Source organism: Protomyctophum bolini (genome assembly GCF_963924005.1).
Source record: "Protomyctophum bolini genome assembly, chromosome: 8".
NCBI lineage: Eukaryota > Metazoa > Chordata > Actinopteri > Myctophiformes > Myctophidae > Protomyctophum > Protomyctophum bolini.
In genome coordinates, this window is record NC_137869.1 from 13,082,150 (window position 1) to 13,102,911 (window position 20,762).

The window sequence follows — 20,762 nt, forward strand, 5'->3', positions numbered from 1 at the left end:
ACAGAGCACCATGAGCACAGCATCTTAAAATAAAATACATTTTATTTTTCTAAGTCTCAAGTCTAAGGAGTTTTACTTCTTTGTCTATACGGTGAGCGAGTCTTTTCCTGTCAAAGTTTCCCTTATGTTTTTGAGACCACCGCTACCGTAGTCAAGTTTAAAGAGAAAAAAAGGACGAAGAAAGGCGCAACAGTTTTCTCAGTACCTTCAATAAACAAAATGTTCCATGTGCTCAGAGATTTTCTCTTTCGACAAACTTAAGTCACATGCTGAGAAGCACTGGACTTCCATCCAAAGGTGGAAGCATAGATCTATACTCTGATATAAATTAATTATTTATTTATTTGTTTATGTGATTCTGTTTTAAATTAACATGCATGTAGTCTTCTAACATGCCTAATTACTTAGAAGATAAAAGAGTGAAATTCAGGAATAAGGAAACATAAATACTATCTAAAGAACTATTCATGGCCCTGGTCTTTCCCTAGTGGGTCTGATCAAGGGTAGCTACTGGGGTGTAAGTCGGGACTTGATCACCCCGGCTGGATCACCCGAGTGAGGCGTATGATGTTCGCGAGACCCGAAACCCTGATGACCTTGGGAGTTGGGATACATCACTGAGGATACGTCCCAGGTGCATCCAAGCAATGTATTTTCGTTCTGAGGTATTCTATTTATAGTGACAGAAAAAACGTGACCAGATTTGACTCAGATCCTGCCAACGTGCAACATCCACCACCAGAGGAGAAAAACTGAATTTATTTAACTTTTATAGAAAATGAGTTAATAGCACATGGCAGACTCTTCACTTCACATACTAGAGCAGGTCTGAAATAAATATCAGAGCTGAAATCGACATGTAAATATGAAATAAATGCTTAAACATGTAGCTAGGTGTAATGTACGAGTCCCCAGAAGTGAAAACTTTCAAGCCTGTTTTCTCAAGACATTACTCTATAAGCCACATCTCCAAAACTTGTGGGTCAAACTGAACAACCAACATGTCAATTTGATTCCCTTCTTTCATAATGACATGAAAAAACGAGCGCCCAGGATTAGATTAGATAATTGACACTGGGTGAAAAAATGGGTTGCAAAAATACAGCTAGCTTTGACAGCTACACCATGAGTCTCTCGACTTTTGATGAACACTACTGTGTTTGCTGAGTCATCCTGGGTACTTGCTGTATTTCTCCCACATACAATGTATAAGTCTTTTTAGCTTCTTCTCGAACGGGTGTTACTTTTCAGAGTTATGTATGTATATTTATTGTGTCTGAAGACGCAATCGAGGCTTGCTTACACAAAACCTGTTTTCTTTGTATTGTTTTATACGTAGCCAATCGTTGCCTGTTGTCTCTCTATTGTTTTATACAAAGCCAGGGGTTACCTGTCGTCTCTGTAGATTTGTAACGCAGCCTGTGGTTACCTGTCATCTCTCTAGTTTCTAGTGTTTTCTACCTACTGTGCTGTCCGATATGTACACCAGGCCTGGTATTCCATCAAGGCTTTGTTGTTGTCAGTTATAAAGGCAGAATGACAGGGCCATCAAATAAAGAACACAGAAATAATTATTTTAATAAAAATTAAGTAGTAGTATATTTCACAACATTTCACAACAACAAAAAAACATCGCATGGATGCACCTGGGACATATCCTCAGTGATGTATCCCAAGGTCATCAGGGTTTCGGGTCTCTCGAACATCTTACCCCTCACTCAGGTGACCCAGGCGGGGTGATCAAGTCCCGACTTACGTCCCAGTAGCTACCCTCAATCAGTCCCATTAGGGAAAAACCAGGGCCACACAATCCGTTGGAACTACTCCAGAACAACTCTGCCAGGGCTGGGAGGTACACTTCTGGTGCATGGAAGGACTAGGCTCTGTGGGTTGACTCCTGTCCGGGCCCCTCCTACGTCTCACCAGGTCCACTCCTGCTCTCACCAGGCCCAGGACCTGCATTGCACCAGAGTCCCAGCACCAGACATTTCATTCAGGAGTGGTGGGCAAGAAGGTGGTGCCGCGGGCTATAATACATATTATAATAATAATGTATTGATTGGTAATTTGCAAATTACCAATGCTTGAGTCACACCTGATTCCTGAGTCAAAAGTTCATACACAATCAGCCCTGCTTTAATCAGTCACAGAGTTGCAGTGAATGCCTTGGCGTTCCATGGAACATAACCTAGACTACGTTTATGGGACGTATTGTAATCAGGGACTAAACTATTTGACATTCAATGTTCTTTTTCCACAAATGAGTCTTGAAAATGCGGTTCGTCTAATGAGTGTCGTCTTATATTCGGGACAATACAGTATATGGATGAATGTGAGGCCTCTTATTGGTGATGCCAGCTGCTCCCCATTTTTGTTCTGCCTCTAATACTTGCTGTGTACATCCTGTACACTTGCTGTGAACAGTAGTTCACAGGATGAGTCTCCTGGTTGGCCAATAATAGATTTGTGTCAAACTATCATCATAAAAAGTCCAGTGTGCCAGCTGTTCATACCAGAGATGAGCATGGTGTTTTTCACTTGATGTTGCCTTCATGGCCATAGCCGCTGTGCCCCCCTCACTCAAATTCCTGCCCTGATTGTACACATAAGAAGTCATCAAATCATCCTGTGGGGCGGTTTGGACCTCTACAGTACTATGACACCCCTTTGTTAGGAGTAGTTTTTAGCGAATGCATGATGGTAAATCTGTCTTTCCCTCCAACACATTGGTCTCTTACAGTATCTGATGTACTGGCCATTATGTACGCCTTCATGATCTCAATAGGATGAACCCTATAAGGATTGTTGTGACCCGGCTTATGTCCTTTCCTCTAGCTAGCACCACTATAGATTTGGTGTAGAGGGAAAATTGCATTAACCTGACTCCGCCAGATTGCGGCAGTATTGAGTTCACAAGTCCTACCTGCATCTGGTCTCTCAAGCAGAAACGATGAACCCGAAGAAGCGGGACAAAAATCTGATCTCCATAATAATTTCAAGTTGTAGTCTTGTTAGGTTGTGTTTACATTTGCGCTGTGGCACAGCTTCAATCAGTCTCGCGTTGATCCCGCCCCTAGCGGCCACATACAGTACAGCCGCATATCGCTCTGATCAGCACTGGGTCGGAATACGGGATGGGAAGCAGGAGGAGGAACTCACTACTGCCACCATCTGGCAGAGTCAGGTTAAAAAGCGTGGGCTTTCATCATAATTTACAGTGCACCAGTTGTGAATGATGCACAGAACAAGATGCAAACAAGGGTTCTGGACATGCACATCCTGGCAGTAGTGCAAACTCTTGACTGTTAACAGCAGGTGAGAGGCATCAGCAGTAGACATACACACATGAGGGACTCAGAAAGAGAAAGAGAGCGTAGGAGGGAGAGGCTGAGAGGTGTTGTAAAACTAATGTAATTCATACTCAAAAGAGAGCTCCTACTCCACTCTGAAAGTGGTTGTAGGAAGCTTCATATGTGACTCAGAGATGCTTGGTAAATTTGTTGCACTCTGCAGAGCCGTGTCCAAATCGTAAAAGGCTATGTTACTTTTCAATCTCAAAATCAAAATTCTATGTTCAATGCAACTGTTGGTAAAGCTATCAACCAGCGTGCAATGCACCAACGACGCACACACACACACACACACACACACACACACACACACACACACACACACTGGTTACACTATAACATGATGTGTGTCTAGCCCTCAGGTACTTTATACTGGTGCCAGAATACATCACAACTGTGAAATATCAAGTGAATTGTTGATTTGACATCCATAAAATATATTCAGTTTATACACAGCTACTATACTATACTAGAATTTCTAAATGATAAATGAATTGCAATGTAAATGAGAGTAACCTAGATTATAATGCCATTGTGTTTGTGTCCTCAAGACACAATGTAGCTAATGGTAGTGTAAGAGCCATTATGACCTAATGTTTTGCTGATTGACAGTGGCACTGCAGCTTGGTCAGTGTCTGGGCCAGCCCAGGTACTTAACCAGGCTCCTGATCAGGTACAGCCGGGTGTTGCCAGTGGCAGACGGCAGAGGTTAACAGTTTTCTACTGTGTTCAGGAGGGCTGGTCGCCTGTGTTTGTTAGTGTTTCTTTCTGATTATTGTATCTGTATGTTATATAGGAAAATGAGGAAAATAAAGCAAAGTTAAACTCAACGGACATGTTTTGGAGATCAGTTTGTACTGGCACACGTAAGAGCTTCCACCTGGCCGTCGCCCCAGTAGTGACATTAAGTATAGGACTTTAGGCACTACAGGTAGAATAAAGGCTAGCTGTGCTTCTGTGCAAACATAAAGAATAAACATAACCAGTAAGACGCCCTGAGGGGCCTGAGGGCGAAAATCCGCCTGGGTACCTAACGGCAGACTGCTGGGCGAGCGCTGGGGCTTTGGCGGGGGGTCAAATCAACATGGAATGTCAGAACAGGTCAGCTCCATATATGTAGATCTATGGGTGGCAGAGGGGGCAATGTCTTGAGTGTACAGGGTTCTCAGCTGGCTGCCGGGCGCGTATATAAGGGTTTGAGGTCAGATGTAGAGTTGCTGGTTGGCTCCATATATGCAGATCTAGGTGATGAATCTGATCCAGTCTTCTCCATATATAGCTATCCAGGGTTTGATGAGGTCAGTGTCATGATCTTCATACTGTATATGGAGACGGGCCATATATGGTGGAGTGACGTGTCACAAGGCGTGATGTCACGAGATGTGACCATATATGGAGCCATGATGTCATGAGGTGTGACCATATATGGAGGTGTGGTGTCATGAGGCGTGACCATATATAGAGGCGTGGCGGGACGGGAGATTTTATAGTAAATGCGACCTATGGTCGCAATAAACAGTTATGAAAACGTTGGGCTGCAACCCAATCATTGTAGTGGAGGTTATTAGTATTTCACCTCGTTACATTGGCCGTTGCTACTTACAACAAAAATTGCAGACATACAATGCATTGTGAGCTTGTAGATTGGCTATTTTCAGCAAATATATTTTAGTATAGAGAAAACACGAGGGGGCCTTGTACGGTAGAGCCTTTGGGAATCCGGTCAACTGAGTATACTGTTTAAATGTTTAAGTAGTGGACAAACACGATGTAGTATAATTATGCAATACTGTAAAACATAATCATAGCAGTAAACTAGAAATCCGGGTGTATACCTCCGCAAATCAATATAACAATAATTACTTCTAAACAGTTCATCCTTGAGTCCAATTGGATGTTTGTGCCAAATGGCATAAAATTCACTCAAGGCGTTCTTGACATATTATCTATCATTACAGCCATTATTGTTGAGTGCTTCTGTGCCCATACACTCACATCCAGTTTTGGTGGAACTCATCGTACATAATCAGACTGAAAGTCTTCACTGACACAGACTCGGATGAAGAATCTCTGTACCTGGCTGTAGTATGTACTATACACTGTACAGTCTGTATGTACAATTTACAATTGAGGTAAGACAAGGACCTGAGCTGGTCACATCATGTGGACACCGTTGTTAAGATGGTGACTCACAACCACAAATTAATTAAGGCTCTACAATGGGTTAAAACAGCTGTTAAAACAGCACAACCCTTGTTTGCATCTTGCTCTGTGCATCATTCACAACTGGTGCATGGTGCTAGCTGATGCCGTGTCAAATCCTGAGTGTTTCTTCAACTTTGAGTACACATGAGGATCTGCCTGTATACAGGCCTCAGGGTCATCCATGGTTAGACCAGCCACAGTACAGTACCAAACATCTGCAGGTGAATGGCCTGCCAGTGCTGTGGTAAATGTACAGTCCACTCTACAAGTTCTGTGGACTGGGTACTCACTCTGCAAGTTAATGATCTGTGGCAATGGCAGGATTAATGTTCCTTTCATTTTCACATTAATATTGACTCAAGACAGATAGATATGCACAGATTGATGGTTTAATTTAAAAAGTAAATGGCAGCTCCACTGGTGCTGAACAACTGTAGTGAGCAATGCGTAACTCACCACAATTCGTTATTCATGACATTTTTGATTATTCCTCCCTTTTCCCTTTTTTTACTCTTTTAAATCAGCAAGTTCTGTTTACTTTGGGCTATTCGCAGGGGCATCAATTGTGTATGGCAAGGTATGACAGCAGCTATAGCTTGGCTTCCTGTCAAAAATGTACTTCACTTTATATGAAGTATGAACCTATAAAGACCTGAGGCCCTTTCTACAAATGCCTTCTAAATCGTTAGTTCTCAAACTTTTTTGTGGCAAGGACCCCCCAAAATATCTATTTGGCCACAGATCATCATCTGAAAATGTTTTGTGCCAGGGACCCCCCAGAAGAGAAGCTATTTTTAAAAGGTTTTCAAATGTTTTCAAGATTTTTCAAAGAATTTAAATAGCAGATGTACAAACTCGCAGTGTGGCATGAAGCGACTTGCTATGAGCTTCTATACAGTATGTATGTGCTATTTTTGAGAACTAGTTCTAAACCACTGTTCTAAGAGTTTTCTGAAAAACTTATGTTGCCAAATACAGTATAAAATCTAAAGTTACACAGATACTTTCCCAGTTTTAAAGGGCTAAAATATACTAATTAAGAATTAAGAGAATAGTTGTAGTTGACTGTGGCAACATTACATTTACAGTATTGAACTAGATGTAAGGGTCCACATGAATCTTAGCATCCCTTGTTTGGGCATATCTTAATAGGCAAATATGAAAATTTGCCTATTAAATAGCACAATGCGTCACACTGCAAGCATTATGTGGCTCTTCACCAAAGAGGGGGGATCCAGGTTAATAAAAATATAAGGTTTAAATCAGGGGTCTTCATTGCTTTTCAGGCCAAATACATACATGTATACGTACATATATTTATGTCTTTTGACAGTGCCTTGAGATATTTAAGACTTGCTTGGAAGTATTTCACATATTTTTCTTGTAAATTACTATGGATTTCCGCCAAGCGGTGCTGCAGCTGACCTAGCTATCATCGCTGTTGTGTAAATCAGGGGTTCCCAATGTTCTGTATTAAACTTAAGGCCCATCTGGGTATGTGTTGATCAGGGCCCACATACGACATACCTAAAGAAAGAAAGAGGCTGCACTGTTCGTAGCCATGATACCACCCTTTTTTATGGGTACAAAACAGATGTTTTGACCACATACAGAAATAAATGTTAAATGTACTATATTAAATAAACTGCATTCTTCTTTCATAATTAAACTTATTTTTGATTTGTAACTGAAGATTAAGACAAAAAGGTTTAGCCCATGGTTTAAATGATTAAAATAGGTTATACAACTTTTCCTGCTAAACTATCTTCTTTGGTGCCTCAACCAGGGAGGCGCATGGTTTACTCTTTGAAAACCCCTGGTCTTCCTGATACAATTCTGTTTTGGGGTAGTGTTTAGAGTTTTGACTCAAAGACATACCGGTAACAGCAGTTGGTCTCGGACAGGAACAAACTGCAGGTTGAAAAGACCCTCAGCTCTGAACTCGGTAGAATCTGCACCTGGCTCGCTGATAACAAACTATCCTTACACCTGGGAAAAACTGAATCCATTCTCTTCGGATCAAATAGTAATCTCAAAAAGGCAGATGGCTTCTTGGTTAGAGTTGGTGATGATATTATCACACGGAAGGATCAAATTACCTACCTAGGTTCCATCCTGGAGGCCAATCTTTCCGGTGATAAGATGGCCACCAACGTAATCAAAAAAGTCAATCAAAGAACAAGATTCCTCTACAGGATCTCCTCACTGGTCGACAAAAACACCTTGAAGACCTTAACAGGAGCCCTTGTACAAGGTTTCTTTGACTATGCATCCACCTCCTGGTACCACAGCACCTCAAAGGCCCTTAAAACAAGGCTCCAGACCTCCCAAAACAAACTGGTCAGGCTCCTACTTGGCCTCACCCCCCGAACCCACCTCACCCCTGCCCACTTTGACAGGCTGGGATGGCTTAGGGTCGACGACAGAGTACAGCATCTTGCAATGGGTCTGGTCCACAAGATTAGATACACCACCAAGATACCCATGTACCTGTCTAAATACTTCCTTAATGTAAACGAAGTCCACACCCACAACACCAGAGGGAGTGCAACAAACCATGTACAACCCAGATTCGGCACAAACAAGGGACTAAATTCTTTTCGCTCCTATGCGACCAAAATGTGGAACGCCCTACCAACAGTCATTAAGACATGTGAATCCCTTGGCTCCTTCAAAACTGCTCTCAAAGGGCACCTACGGATGGCTGCAATTCGAAACTGGCCTCTGTAAAAGCTGAATTTGTATCTGGATTGTACTATGTTTTTGTATGGACGTGGTGTTGGGTGCCTGCACATATGCACACATGGCATCAACGCATGGTGTTGTGTGCAGGCGCCCTACACTCTGTCTTTGTACTATGGATTGTACTATGTTTTTGTATGGACGTGGTGTTGGGTGCCTGCACATATGCACACATGGCATCAACGCATGGTGTTGTGTGCAGGCGCCCTACACTCTGTCTTTCGTTCTCTTTTCTTTTATCCCCCTGTTCCCCTCACTGTATATATACTTTTTTTCCCTTTTCGCTTCCTATATGATGAATTCCTGTTCTGTTCTTTAACTACATAGAAGTGTCTATTTGTTTGTCTCTAAATGTTTTGATGAATTGAACAATGTGGACCCTGTTGTAAACAAGTGTAAGGCTTAATTGGGTCGTCCACTCACAGTTAACAGTCTTTGTATTGAGTTTGTGCTTGAAATGTACTGTAATTCTGCAAACTGTTAATAAAGATTTCAATCAATCAATCAAAAAGCAGATTACCGTTGTAGTATGTTCCATTTGCCACAAGAGGGAGACATTATCTAAGTAAGTATGCTAGTGATTTTGTAAATAGGCTATTAAGCTACATTCACACTGCTCTAGAAAAACAGCAGCACAATACAGAAAGTGTGTTTGCAATGTGACATGTTTGAATACATGATGGTGTACACATACAGTACATTACAAACTATTAATAATGATATAATCTAGCAATCGGATGAGCAGTGAGCAGCACCACAGAATATTACACAATAGGCATAATTATTACTTGCTGGCTTTCCTCTGTGTTGTTTATCAGACAAAAATGACGTACTTGAACCATGTTTGAATAAATATTAGGTGCTTGTCTATTTGATCACAATTTCAAAGCGGTAATCCAAGACTGACCACACACCACAGTGATCAGAGTCACTTCTGTTATTGAAAAATTGTGAGAAAAAAACCTCTCAGATAAGATTATTGCTTTTGTCTTTACGCTGAACACACTAAAATATATTGGGTAAGATGAGGAACATGTCTTGTTTTGTTGTGTTCTATTTGGACAATGATTGTAAGTGATGACCTGTTGCTTTGACCAATCTAATATTATTCTTCATATCCCATACTGTAACATGGCGGAACTTGGTAGAACATGTTATTTGTCTATAGACACCAGACATAATTCATCTCCCAGTGGGGAGTGATGATTTATATAGGTTATTCCATAAAATCTAGGGTTATGGTGACAGCTTTGTGGGGCTGAGAATATATAGGGGCCATGCCAGTTTGGTTGCTAGGAAACAAATGTGAGGAAGACAACGCAGTGCAAGACAGGAATCTGGGTTGGGCAGAGAGAGATGTGGGGGGGGGGGGGGGGGGGGGGGTAGAGAGAGAGACAGACAGACAGACAGACAGACAATGTAATTAAATTATATTAAGGTTGCTGTCTGCTACAGTAGATACTTTTCTTTTGTTTTGAAGAGTGAATGAGTGAGTCTCATAATGTTAACTGCGGTCAGTGAGCAAGGCCACATAATCATATGACAGCAGTGTTATCTATATTCATTATAATGATACTGCATCTCTACTGCCTCTTCAAACTAACTTTATTGTGCTAGGTATACAGTACAGTACAGTACAGTACAGTACAGTACAGTACAGTACAGTACAGTACAGTACAAAACATATTTGGAACACATACATAGAAGCACAGGCACAGAACACACAAAGACAAATATACAAACACAGATGGACATACAGTATGTGCACACATGCCAACTCCTCGTGTGGCACCCATTACCATCTCAATGAAGCTAAAAATAGAGCGTTCCCCTCGCCTAGCCCCTTCATCTCCCTACATCAATAGTTTGGATGATCTTTGTGTGTTTCTACGTCCTAATTCCCCAGCCTTCTGTGTTTACACTTTGCTTTTTATTTCACATTTTAATAATAATCTCCAGCCTGCCCAGTGGTACATTGACCCAGCATGATGTTTATCTGGGTCTTTTTGAAGTTTCTTTCTTTAATGCTACCACAGGCTCCATGTCCATGGCTGGTGTGGAGTTATTATGTAGAATAGAATAGAAGAGAATAGAATATTCTCCCCGTCCCCAACACCAAGCTCCACACCATGGGCGACAGGGCCTTCTGCTAGACAGGCCCGTGTCTGTGGAATTCCCTCCCCGTACACCTGAGAGCACCACAGTCCACTGATGCTTATAAAATGGTCTTTTAACAAAGCATTCTCTTACATTTCTTTACCTATTTTTTTGTTAACTTGACCCTTTAGTTTAGCCTAGAATTGTGTCCTGTAATTTACATTGTTTGTTGCCTATATGCTGTTCTTATGCCATGCTGTTAAACCCTTTAGCACTCTGATTCGAAAGAAATTAAGAATGTAAAGTGCTTTATAAATATAATAATTCATAATAATATAATAATATAATGCATTATATGTTTTATGTGTTATTATTATTATTATTATTATATATAGTCAAGTGTGTACCTAATATTCTGTACAAATATGTTTTTTCTCCACGTGTGTGTGTGTGTGTGTGTGTGTGTGTGTGTGTGTGTGTGTGTGTGTGTGTGTGTCACTCTAGTGTAGTCTGTTGTGTTGCCTTTCAATTATTGAAACGCAAAATGTGACTATACTTTTAGAAGAATGACTGTCAGTGTATTTCTTTTTTATGATCAGTACTTTTATTTGGATTTTTTACAAATAAACAGAAAATGGAATCATAGCAAAAATAATGATGTAGGATTATATACAGTTCTACAGTTTATAGAACTGAAGTCAAGTTAAAACTCTTAAAGAGTATCTCTCTCATTCAGAGAGAGTCCTACAGACTCCTATGCCATATAGCGGGGGTTGCATTTCCTTTGTTTTCATAATAGGTGTCTTTCACGCCTCTGAGTGTGACTAGTCATTGTTTGATGATCTCTGACTGGGACCAGAAAGAATGAAGGAAAACAACCAGCATAAACACCAGCATAAACACAGTTTTTACAAAATCTCATAGAGATTAGAAATTGTTAAATTAGGTTCAGGATTATGGTTGGAGTTATAGTCCTACCTGATTTATATTTAGTTGCACACCTGTGTTGTGCCCCCAAAACAGCGGATCTACAAGCTCACCATGTATCGTACTGCAACGCATAGTAATATTATAGATCAAGGCTTCTGTCAAAGATAACTTAATGGCAAAAGTTTTTCTTGAACATTAAGACCACCAAAAAGCTCTAAAATACACCAGCTTTCCAAACCAGAAGAAGAGTTATGGCTGAGTCTCCTATTGACCAATGACACTGTCATCAAACTATTGGCATAGGAATGCAACAAAAACACATCTCCGTGAATTCAAGGCTTCATGGGGTGTGTATTCTGTTCTGTGTAATTGATAGAAAATAAGTATTTTTTGAGTGAACTACCCCTTTTAGATATTTTGTGATATTGCAACAGATGTGACACAGATGTGTAAGGTTGCAAGTTCTCACTCAGAATCAAATTATGTTTTTATTTTTTCATAATTTCTTCTTCTTCCGAATGTTATCATCTTTATCTTCTTCATCATATTCCTCTTAATCATCTTCTTATAGTCTTCTTCTGTGCATTGACCTTATTAATTGCCACTCGAGGCTATTTATCTATTTATTTAATTTGTTGCCTATCTAAATTCATGACTCTGAGGGTTAAGGGTGTGGAGATTTGTTCTATTACTGTTGTGGATGAGATCCTTGACTTCTAGAGGCCAGTGCAGTTCATGCAGAGAAAGTGCATGAGGTATCTTACGCAGGAGGACAGCGTCAGACCTTTGTGGTTGTCTTGTCGCCATGGAAACTAGCGTGAAGATGACGGGTAGAAAAAAATAATATTATGCTGTAGTTAGGCAAGCAAGCATCACACATCCTCCCAGCTGATGTCAGTGCCTTTGTGCTGCACTGCACAGGTTACAGTGATCTGTTTAAGTTCCGTTGTTAAGCCTTATCAGAATTGGTCCTCTTCAGTGAAGCTATAAATTACTGTCCTCACTTGACATCCATGATTTCACAAACGTAACTTTTTGTTACCACCGCACTCTGACTCCTCTGGTGTCACTGTGATATGCTCTAATAAAAGTACTCACACTCTGAGTGGCAAGAGTGAGTTGACTTATTTTAATTATGTCTCTAAATCATGTTCACAAGCCATGTTCTTAACTAGAGAGGTGCCCGTGGGCACTGGCCTACTTGGAACGATGCAAGTTGGAAATGCATGCCCCACCCAGTTATTATGTATGTGTCCCTTTTATGTTCATATATGGAGTTCTTTGTTAGGCATGCCAGCGTTATCCGAAGCTATAGGAGTGCATCTCGTGCTTTGGGCATATTGGCCTGTACAAAGGTGATCTGTAAATTAAATAGATCTGCATCTATTAGCCAATGTATCATTCTGTTGAGCTAGTCAAGTCATCGTGATGTCAGAAGAGATGTCAGCTGTGTCCCCTTTTCTGCCCATATATTGAGTTCTTTGTTAGGCATGCCCAAATATGGAGTCTGGCCCGAGCAGAGGCCTTTTGTGGTGGTTCTGGACAACGATTGACTCGACACCGGGCAGTGCACGTGGATTTCACACACACACACACACACACACACACACACACACACACACACACACATGCGCATAGGACGACTTTTTAGGAAAAATAGGACGACTTTTTAGGAAAAATAGGACGACTTTTAGGAAAAATAGGACGACTTTTTAGGAAAAATAGGACGACTTTTTGGGAAAAATATAACGACTTTTAGAGAAAAATAGGGTGTTTTAGATAAGGGAGAAGAGTCTGGGACGTATGGAGCATTGAAAAATATAGGACGACTTTTAGGAAAAATAGGACGACCCACACATGCACGTTATTAATACAGCACCCGGGGAGCAGTTAGGGGTCTTGCTCATGGACATTTCAACACATAATATTCATAGTAATAGACTGGACCTGCCAGGTGGGACCAAAGGGACTCTCCACATCTGCCCTTAAGCGTAATCCCATGCGGTCTCCCATCCAAATACTATCCAGGCCTGACCCTGTGTGGCTTCCTGGGCTGGACGAGATCAGACGTATTCAGGGTTGTATGGCCATAATATTGCTTTCCAATAATAACGAGATCCACGTTCATTTGATCTTTTAGGGAAAACAAAGTAGCTGTCATTGATATTAAATTCAAGTGGCAACACACTACACTATAATGTGCGAAAGATTTGAGAGAAGTTCGTTCAGCCCCAGAACTCCAAACAGCAGGGTATGATAATGACCAGGTTTTAGAGACAAGCTTGTCAGGTAGACTCATTGAGACATTCTATTTTTATCTTTATTCCCACATCTATAGCATGGCCCTCATTAGGGGAGTTGAGTCTGGTAATCTTAGTTGGGGATGATTCACATGTTTCTTGGCTATAGTTGTGCCAGCCTTACACAGACAAACATTTAAAACCCAATGTGTATGATGTTGTGTACTTCATTTGAGTTACTTGCACAGTTTAAAAGTGCCACCGTGCAGTGCAATCCTTGTAAAACCATCACAGTATAATTAAAGTGCAAGACCACTTTGGTAGAGGTTTGGGTTGTATAGTTACCTTGCAATGATATAACTCCAAATGTGGAAAACAAATCAAAAATTATTGCTGCAGTGATTAGAATTTTCAAAATATGCTCCTCATTGACTTACATTATAGCCTACGCTGAAACAGCTCTCAAAGTCACTCTTTTATTACATAAATAAACACAAACAAAGTTGATTCAGACAATATAGATTATAGAACATCACCAAAAAAAAATTAACTTCTTATTGATTTTATTATTTGAAGATCTGGATCCGGATCCATGAATCCAGTTCACCCCAGATTCGTTGCACTGGGGTGTCTAACTCACACCGGAAGTTTGGTGAAATAACATTGGAGTCCATGAGAGCCAGCTCTCATAGCTTATGTACCAACACTATTTCTGAACGATTGAGACCTTTATAAAATACTCGGCTCAGGAAAATAAAAGACATATCACACGACACACGTTGTTTTCTGCTGTGTTGCTTTTTGATGTGTACACTGTGTAATTTTATAGAGCACAAAATCTGAAGTATATTGCAAGACTGTCCATCGTTTCCTGTCTGTCAACCAAATATATTCTTTTATATTTCTGAACCGATTATATGACAAAGGTCGCAAGCTTTCATAGCGTTTCTTCATGAGCTGGTCCAGCCGGCTCCATTCACTGCCATGCATTTCATCGAACTTCCGGTGCGAGGTTTGCCACCCATGGCTGGATTGGGGGGTTAGATCAACTACAAATGATTCCCAAGCACAGCACAGATGGGTCAAATGCGGAGAACAAATCTTGCATACAGCAAATGGTATAGGACTGGTATGGTAAGGAGATGAGTGAGAAGCATGTCAAATAGACCTGGCTTCTTGAGCCTCTGGAGGCCACTGCTGCTCATAGATCCACAATGTAAAACATATTATTTGAATTCTCGCTGTCAAAAAATGTTTCCAAAATCAGAACAGCCCACTTCACCCAATAGGCTTCTCAGACTCAAGGTGTACAGTACTTGGTTGTGCATCGATGTCTTGCACCGAAAATAGCCGATCTTAGTACATCTGCTATTTGTAGTTGCTATCTAATCACCCCCTGTTAATTACATTGAATAATAAGTCTTCTCTGAGCCAGTAAAAGACTGCTGCGCTATTATCCTCCGATTCCTCCCTCAAAGTCATGATATCACCTACTTGTAGTTGCTGAGATTATTGTTGCTGTCGGGCAGAAACCTCTTACTGTATCTCCATATTTTGTTTTCTCATAAAATGAACACCCTATACTTGTCACACAAAAGCATCACTTCGGCGCCACATTTGCTATCTGATACTTTTGCTATATTTGGATCCTGAAAAGTAACAGTTTTGGACATATGAGGTTTCCACCCGAAAGAGCTGTTATATTCTTTATCGCATTGATCTGTGAATAGAAGAACACAAAACAAGTGTCATAATTGTGATTTTCTTTTATACCAATTATGATTCTAATTAGGCTGACAGTTGAATACGTTTGTGGTATCTCTTTTCACATTGCAAAAATATATTGTCGCCTGATTGATTTCTGCTCTGTGTTCTATTTTTTACCATCCATACAGACACAGACGTTTTGTCGGAGCTTTAATGTGTTTGATGTCACACGCCGTTGATCACTGCCTCCATCATAACTACTACCATCATTAAGTACCCATCAGTCTCGGAATAGTGCTTCAACAGTGCTGCCAGTGTCCCCAATGTGTACTCTCATGACGAAATTATAGGATTGTGTTGGAGAATTTTCTTGTAGTTTTTGTGTCACGATCATGAAATTATAGCTGACAAATAATTGTCATAAAAATAATTGATTATTTATTCAATTGTGTTTTTGACATTGAACATTGATTGGAACAAATTCAATTAAATTTTATATTTGGCTTTTAGGTAAACAAATACATACTGTATAGGTAGATACAGTATATTTAAAAATGTTATAGCCTACTTTCAAGCTTGCCTATTTCAACTATATTTAGTTTTTAATTAAAATGTATGAACATCTTTCAACATGGAACCGATTATGATGATGATGCAAAAATAATTGTGATTATCTCAAATAATTAAGATCAGCTGCATGATTACAATATGTAATTGTGACAGGGCTAGTTATTGTTTGACGCTTTCTCACATTTCTGATGATAGAATTAAGAAATTAGGAATTTGTTAACTTTTGCAATTATTAGCTAATAGTTATTTGCTTACATTTTAGGCAAGGATTTTTCCATCTGTTCTCTAGTGGCTTTGTGCAAATACTATTTCCCTATTTTCATTGGTGACAATTGAATACGTAGCTCGCCCCCAAATATGACAGGGCTGGATACAAGTTGGCATGGAAATGTCAGACTGCAGCTGCCTCAATTTAAAAAGGTTCCCCCTTGATGCTAATTGATTATTCTATTTATATCCCACTTGGGGGATGTGGCTTGGTGCATAATTGGTCAATATACACGATGCTATATTAACTTTCAGTTAGAATTTCAGGTTTATTAACCACTTGAACCCCAGCATCCAAATTCTGAGGGGAACATTAGCCAAAAATATGCAGATCTACAAGCTCATAACAAAACAGCTATCCAAATACAGAACAACTCGGGTCCTACACCAGCCGTGAAATGAAACACAGCTGTTTCAATTTGTATGCCAATCAGACAAATTGAAACACCTGTGTTGGTCCTCACATGGCAGGTGTAGGATTACATTTCAAACTCACGAATAAGATTATTGTGATTCCTTTTTTCCCCCTTCCTCCCTGTTTTTGTTATTTGGTTGGTCCCCAAAACAAAACTTAAAGGATGCGTGGTGAGAGGCGTTCCATTCCGTAATCCATGGTTCTGTGCAGTGGGCACTGCATTGCTGGGGGATGCATTTAGTTTAGTCAATTTAGTTTAGCGGAGGAGAGAGAGATGCTTCGCTCCTCCGCAGCTGTTCTTTTCGCCCGTGTGATTTTAGTGAACAACCGGTTTAATGTTCATCATTGATTTGAGAATTAGGCCTACGAAAGAAAGAAAGGAAGAAAACAATTGTTGAAAAGGCGAAAAGTTTTTCCTCGTGCGTTCCGTTCACGTGGTACGTAGCCTACTACTGAATATACTGATCGCTGTGTTGTCTGCTCTCAGGGATCAAACTAAGGAAAAGAAGAGAAAGAAGGATCGGTAGAAGTGCACAGATATTTTAGAACGAGTGAGTATTCTACGGCTCGGCGTCGGGAGAGGGAACAACTGTTCTGAAGACATTGACCTGTTGCGGATGTTACAAGTAGAATGGATGGATACAATGCAGCGCTGCGCGATGGATCATACAACTCGATTCTGATCTCACGGTCGTTAGGTTTCATTTAAGACTGTCTGGAGTATTCAATTGTAGGCTACGAAACGTAATTGTTTTTCGCGTCTTGGTTTACGCACAACGCACTTGGAGGGAACCCGTCTTCGCTCCTCGTTGAGGACGCGAAACGCTGGACACAGCTACAGAGTGAAACAACTGGACACAGCCATTGTTTTAACAAAATGTACGAATGATTCAGTTAAGACAGGATTTCCCCAAATTGATGTCAAACAACAAACCGAGCACGTGCCGCGCCCTGCTATAGGACCTAACTGCGCCCCTTCTCTCTCTCTCTCTCTCTCTCTCTCTCTCTCGCTCGCTCTCTCTCTTCCATCCCTTTTCGTTTGCTTTTGGGCAGAATGGCTCGGTTCGGAGAGGACGTTCCGGCCATTCTCGGCTCCACGGATGGGGGTTCTGAGCGCAACCGGAACCGCGATGGAGCAGCGGTGTCCACAGGTGGCATCTCCCCAGCCTTCAAGCAGACCAAAGCGCAGCGTGCCCGCACCATGGCCCTGTACAACCCCATCCCCGTCAGACAGAACTGTTTCACCGTCAACAGGTCCCTCTTCATCTTCGGGGAGGACAACGTGATCAGGAAGTACGCTAAGAAAATCACGGAGTGGCCATATCCTTTTCGTTTGGGCTGGTCATACTACTGTAAAGTGGCAATAATGGGTAAGATGACACACAATTAAGCTTGATCCTTTATGGCTCTGGTTCTCAACCATTTAAATTATTTCAAGGAACCCCGTTCAATTCATTATGCATTTAGGCCACAGACACCCATTTGAGACTTTTTAGTTTTAGTTTTTTAAATCTCTCACTTTACACTGTAAAATCCTAATCCTTTAGTGTTAATGCAACTCTTGGGAGTGTACAAAAGGGAACCAAATGGACCCGGAATCCTATTGGTTCCATTGGTACACTCAGTTACTGGGTCACCTGCAAGGGTCCATATGGTTCCTAACACCTTTCTAATAATGAGTCCCTAACCATTTTGCTGGGGACCCCCTGGGAGTCCAACAATTAGGCTACCCCTGCATGGGGGTATCGGGACCCCTGTTGAGAACTACCTTATCCAATCTGGGAACGCATGTCTAGCTGCTGAACTGAATCTGTCTTGAGAGATTACATGTCGGTAGACAAGTTGTGTAATATGTTTAAGCAGGCAAATTGTCCTTTCCAGTCAGTTTTTACTTGCAGTTGCTCTTTGAAATGCTTTAGTTGTAGCGCCAAAGGATCAATTCAGCACCATGGATAGCACACACACACACACACACACACACACACACACACACACACACACACACACGCACACACACACACACACACACACACACATTTTATCGCTGGAGTGACAATTTCTGATGTTGGCCTTTTAAAAGGATTAGACACATTTTCTTACACATTTAGCTTGAATTGAATTGTGTTGGAAGCGAGCAGGACCTGTTGGACAAGGTACTGTACACATTGTACCACATAAAGTCCTAAATTCTGAGTATCTAATTACGAGATTTTACAGATCAGTTGCAAATACATACACACAGTGAGGATTTGTCTGTCTGTGTATGGCCTACACAGACAAAGTATAGGACTGCCACTGGTACAGAAAGAATAGCCTACTCTGTACCAGCAGCAGTGATGATGTGTAGAATCTATAGTTAACAACACTGAAATTCTACAGCAACCTCAAAACTGAGCAATAACAAGACAGGGTCTAATTATGGTGACTTTCATGTGTATTCAGTATTTGGAGGTCAGTGCAGAGCTCAGTGGAACTCCATATTTGGGGCGGTTAAACCCTTCGGTGTCATGCTGTAAAAAAAACCCCACACTCATGTGAAGTGAGGGTCACTTTTCCTAATCCTAAAACTATCGGGACATGTGTTTCAACGTGTAGACTGATTAATTCTTGCATTTACAATATCGTGTCTAACCTCCAAACCTGTAGCATGTCAAAGTCACATGGTCTGTAGTGTGTGCCCTTACTTTCCCAAGCTCTGTCAATGGATTTTAAATCAAACCCCATTTAATACAACAATGGCATCTTTTTCTTTTCACTTGGCCCCATGCCAATATTTAAGGACTTTTTTGAAGACGTTGAAAGTGAAAAACATTTTCCAATCTCATATCTTGCTAAGGACAACCACCCACACACACACACTCATGCAAGCACGCACACACACACACACACACACACACACACACAATGTCCATAAATCTAGTCAATGTGTTCTTGTAGTGCAGCTCACCAGGTGCTATCCAGGTGTGGTCTCTTCTCTGCCATTGTTCTGCTCCATTCAGTGTCTTTCCGACGGAGTGACTGGCCTTCTGCAAACAGAATTTATCTGCCTCTATTATCTGTCAGTGTCTATTGTTGTTGTTTTCCTAGTCTTTGTTCATTCATTTAATCCCAATTGCCAGTTAGATAGAAAAGGAGTTTCAGTGCGTTTGTGTTGAGGTGTAGTATTACAGATTATTAGTGTTATTTAGTCTCTAGAGAAGGTTGAATAATTTCCAGTAATATTGCTAAGACATAATCACAATTTGGGTAAGAAACAAATAACATAATTCCAAGTGTGGAAAATGTATTGATAAAATACAGTGTGTGGTTAAATCAGACCACAAAAGAGCTTGAAGGGGAATTCACAAGTCCCTGCTTCTGGTGACTGATATTGTCCTAATGAAATTAGAGACCTTACACATTTTTCCCCTTATCATTATTCATATTTTCTCCCCATTCTCCCCAATTCATTATTACTTTGATTAAATTGAAATTCCCCTTTACTCCCCCTACTGATGGACGGAGGTAATTGCAACAATTTCTGAATTACAAACTAAAGATGGTGGTGCATCTAGTTGCACATTGTACATTGTTTACCAGTCAGTGTCCTACCCAACTCCAGGATTGAAATTTCTCATTGGAAAAGTAGCTAGATGTATTGTATTAACATACTCTATAATACAGATTGGTTAAAAGGACATTATATTCATTCCATTGGTTAAAAGGACATATTCATTCCAGTAAGACATTTTTGGAATGATTACTGTTGACTAGAGCGGTGCGGCGGTGCCCATTGGAGCCTCTACAGCGTTGCCTGTTGGTCACTGGCCTACTTGGAACGATGCAAGTTGGAAATGCATGCCCTACCCAGATAGTCTGTGTCCAGTTTATGCCCATATATCGAGTTATTTGTCAGGCATGCCCAAATATGGAGTCTATTCTCCATATCTCTAGTCAAAATTATGTCAGAACAGTCCAGCTCCATATATGGACACTGGGCAGGGGCCCTGTCCAGGCCTTTTGTGGCAGTTCTGGACAACCGTGGGTCCGACCGACTCGACATCGGGCACTGCCCTTCCTTGTGGGGGGGGTGGAACACGTGTGTTGAATTTGAAGTCGGTGGGGCGAACGGTTCTCGAGTTACGTGGATTACGTGGAGACTTGTTGCATTTATAGTTCGATTGTGATTTTCTTCTGATTCTGTTGGATGGACATCAGTAAACTGAAGGCTGTCCGAGTGAATTGTCTTGTGGGTCACCA

The 20,762-nt window shown here is 41.0% G+C and overlaps 1 protein-coding gene across 1 annotated transcript in view; it reads left to right on the top strand.

Annotated features, from left to right (window-relative positions):
- cacna1ea (calcium channel, voltage-dependent, R type, alpha 1E subunit a) overlaps positions 1-20,762 on the top strand; it is a gene marked incomplete at its 5' end in the record, with an annotated part of 120,331 nt that overhangs the window by 14,410 nt on the left and 85,159 nt on the right. The window contains one exon of the mRNA XM_080770209.1: positions 17,577-17,854. Coding sequence (XP_080626335.1) covers positions 17,577-17,854 — 278 coding nt within the window. The remainder of the gene's footprint in view (positions 1-17,576; positions 17,855-20,762) is intronic.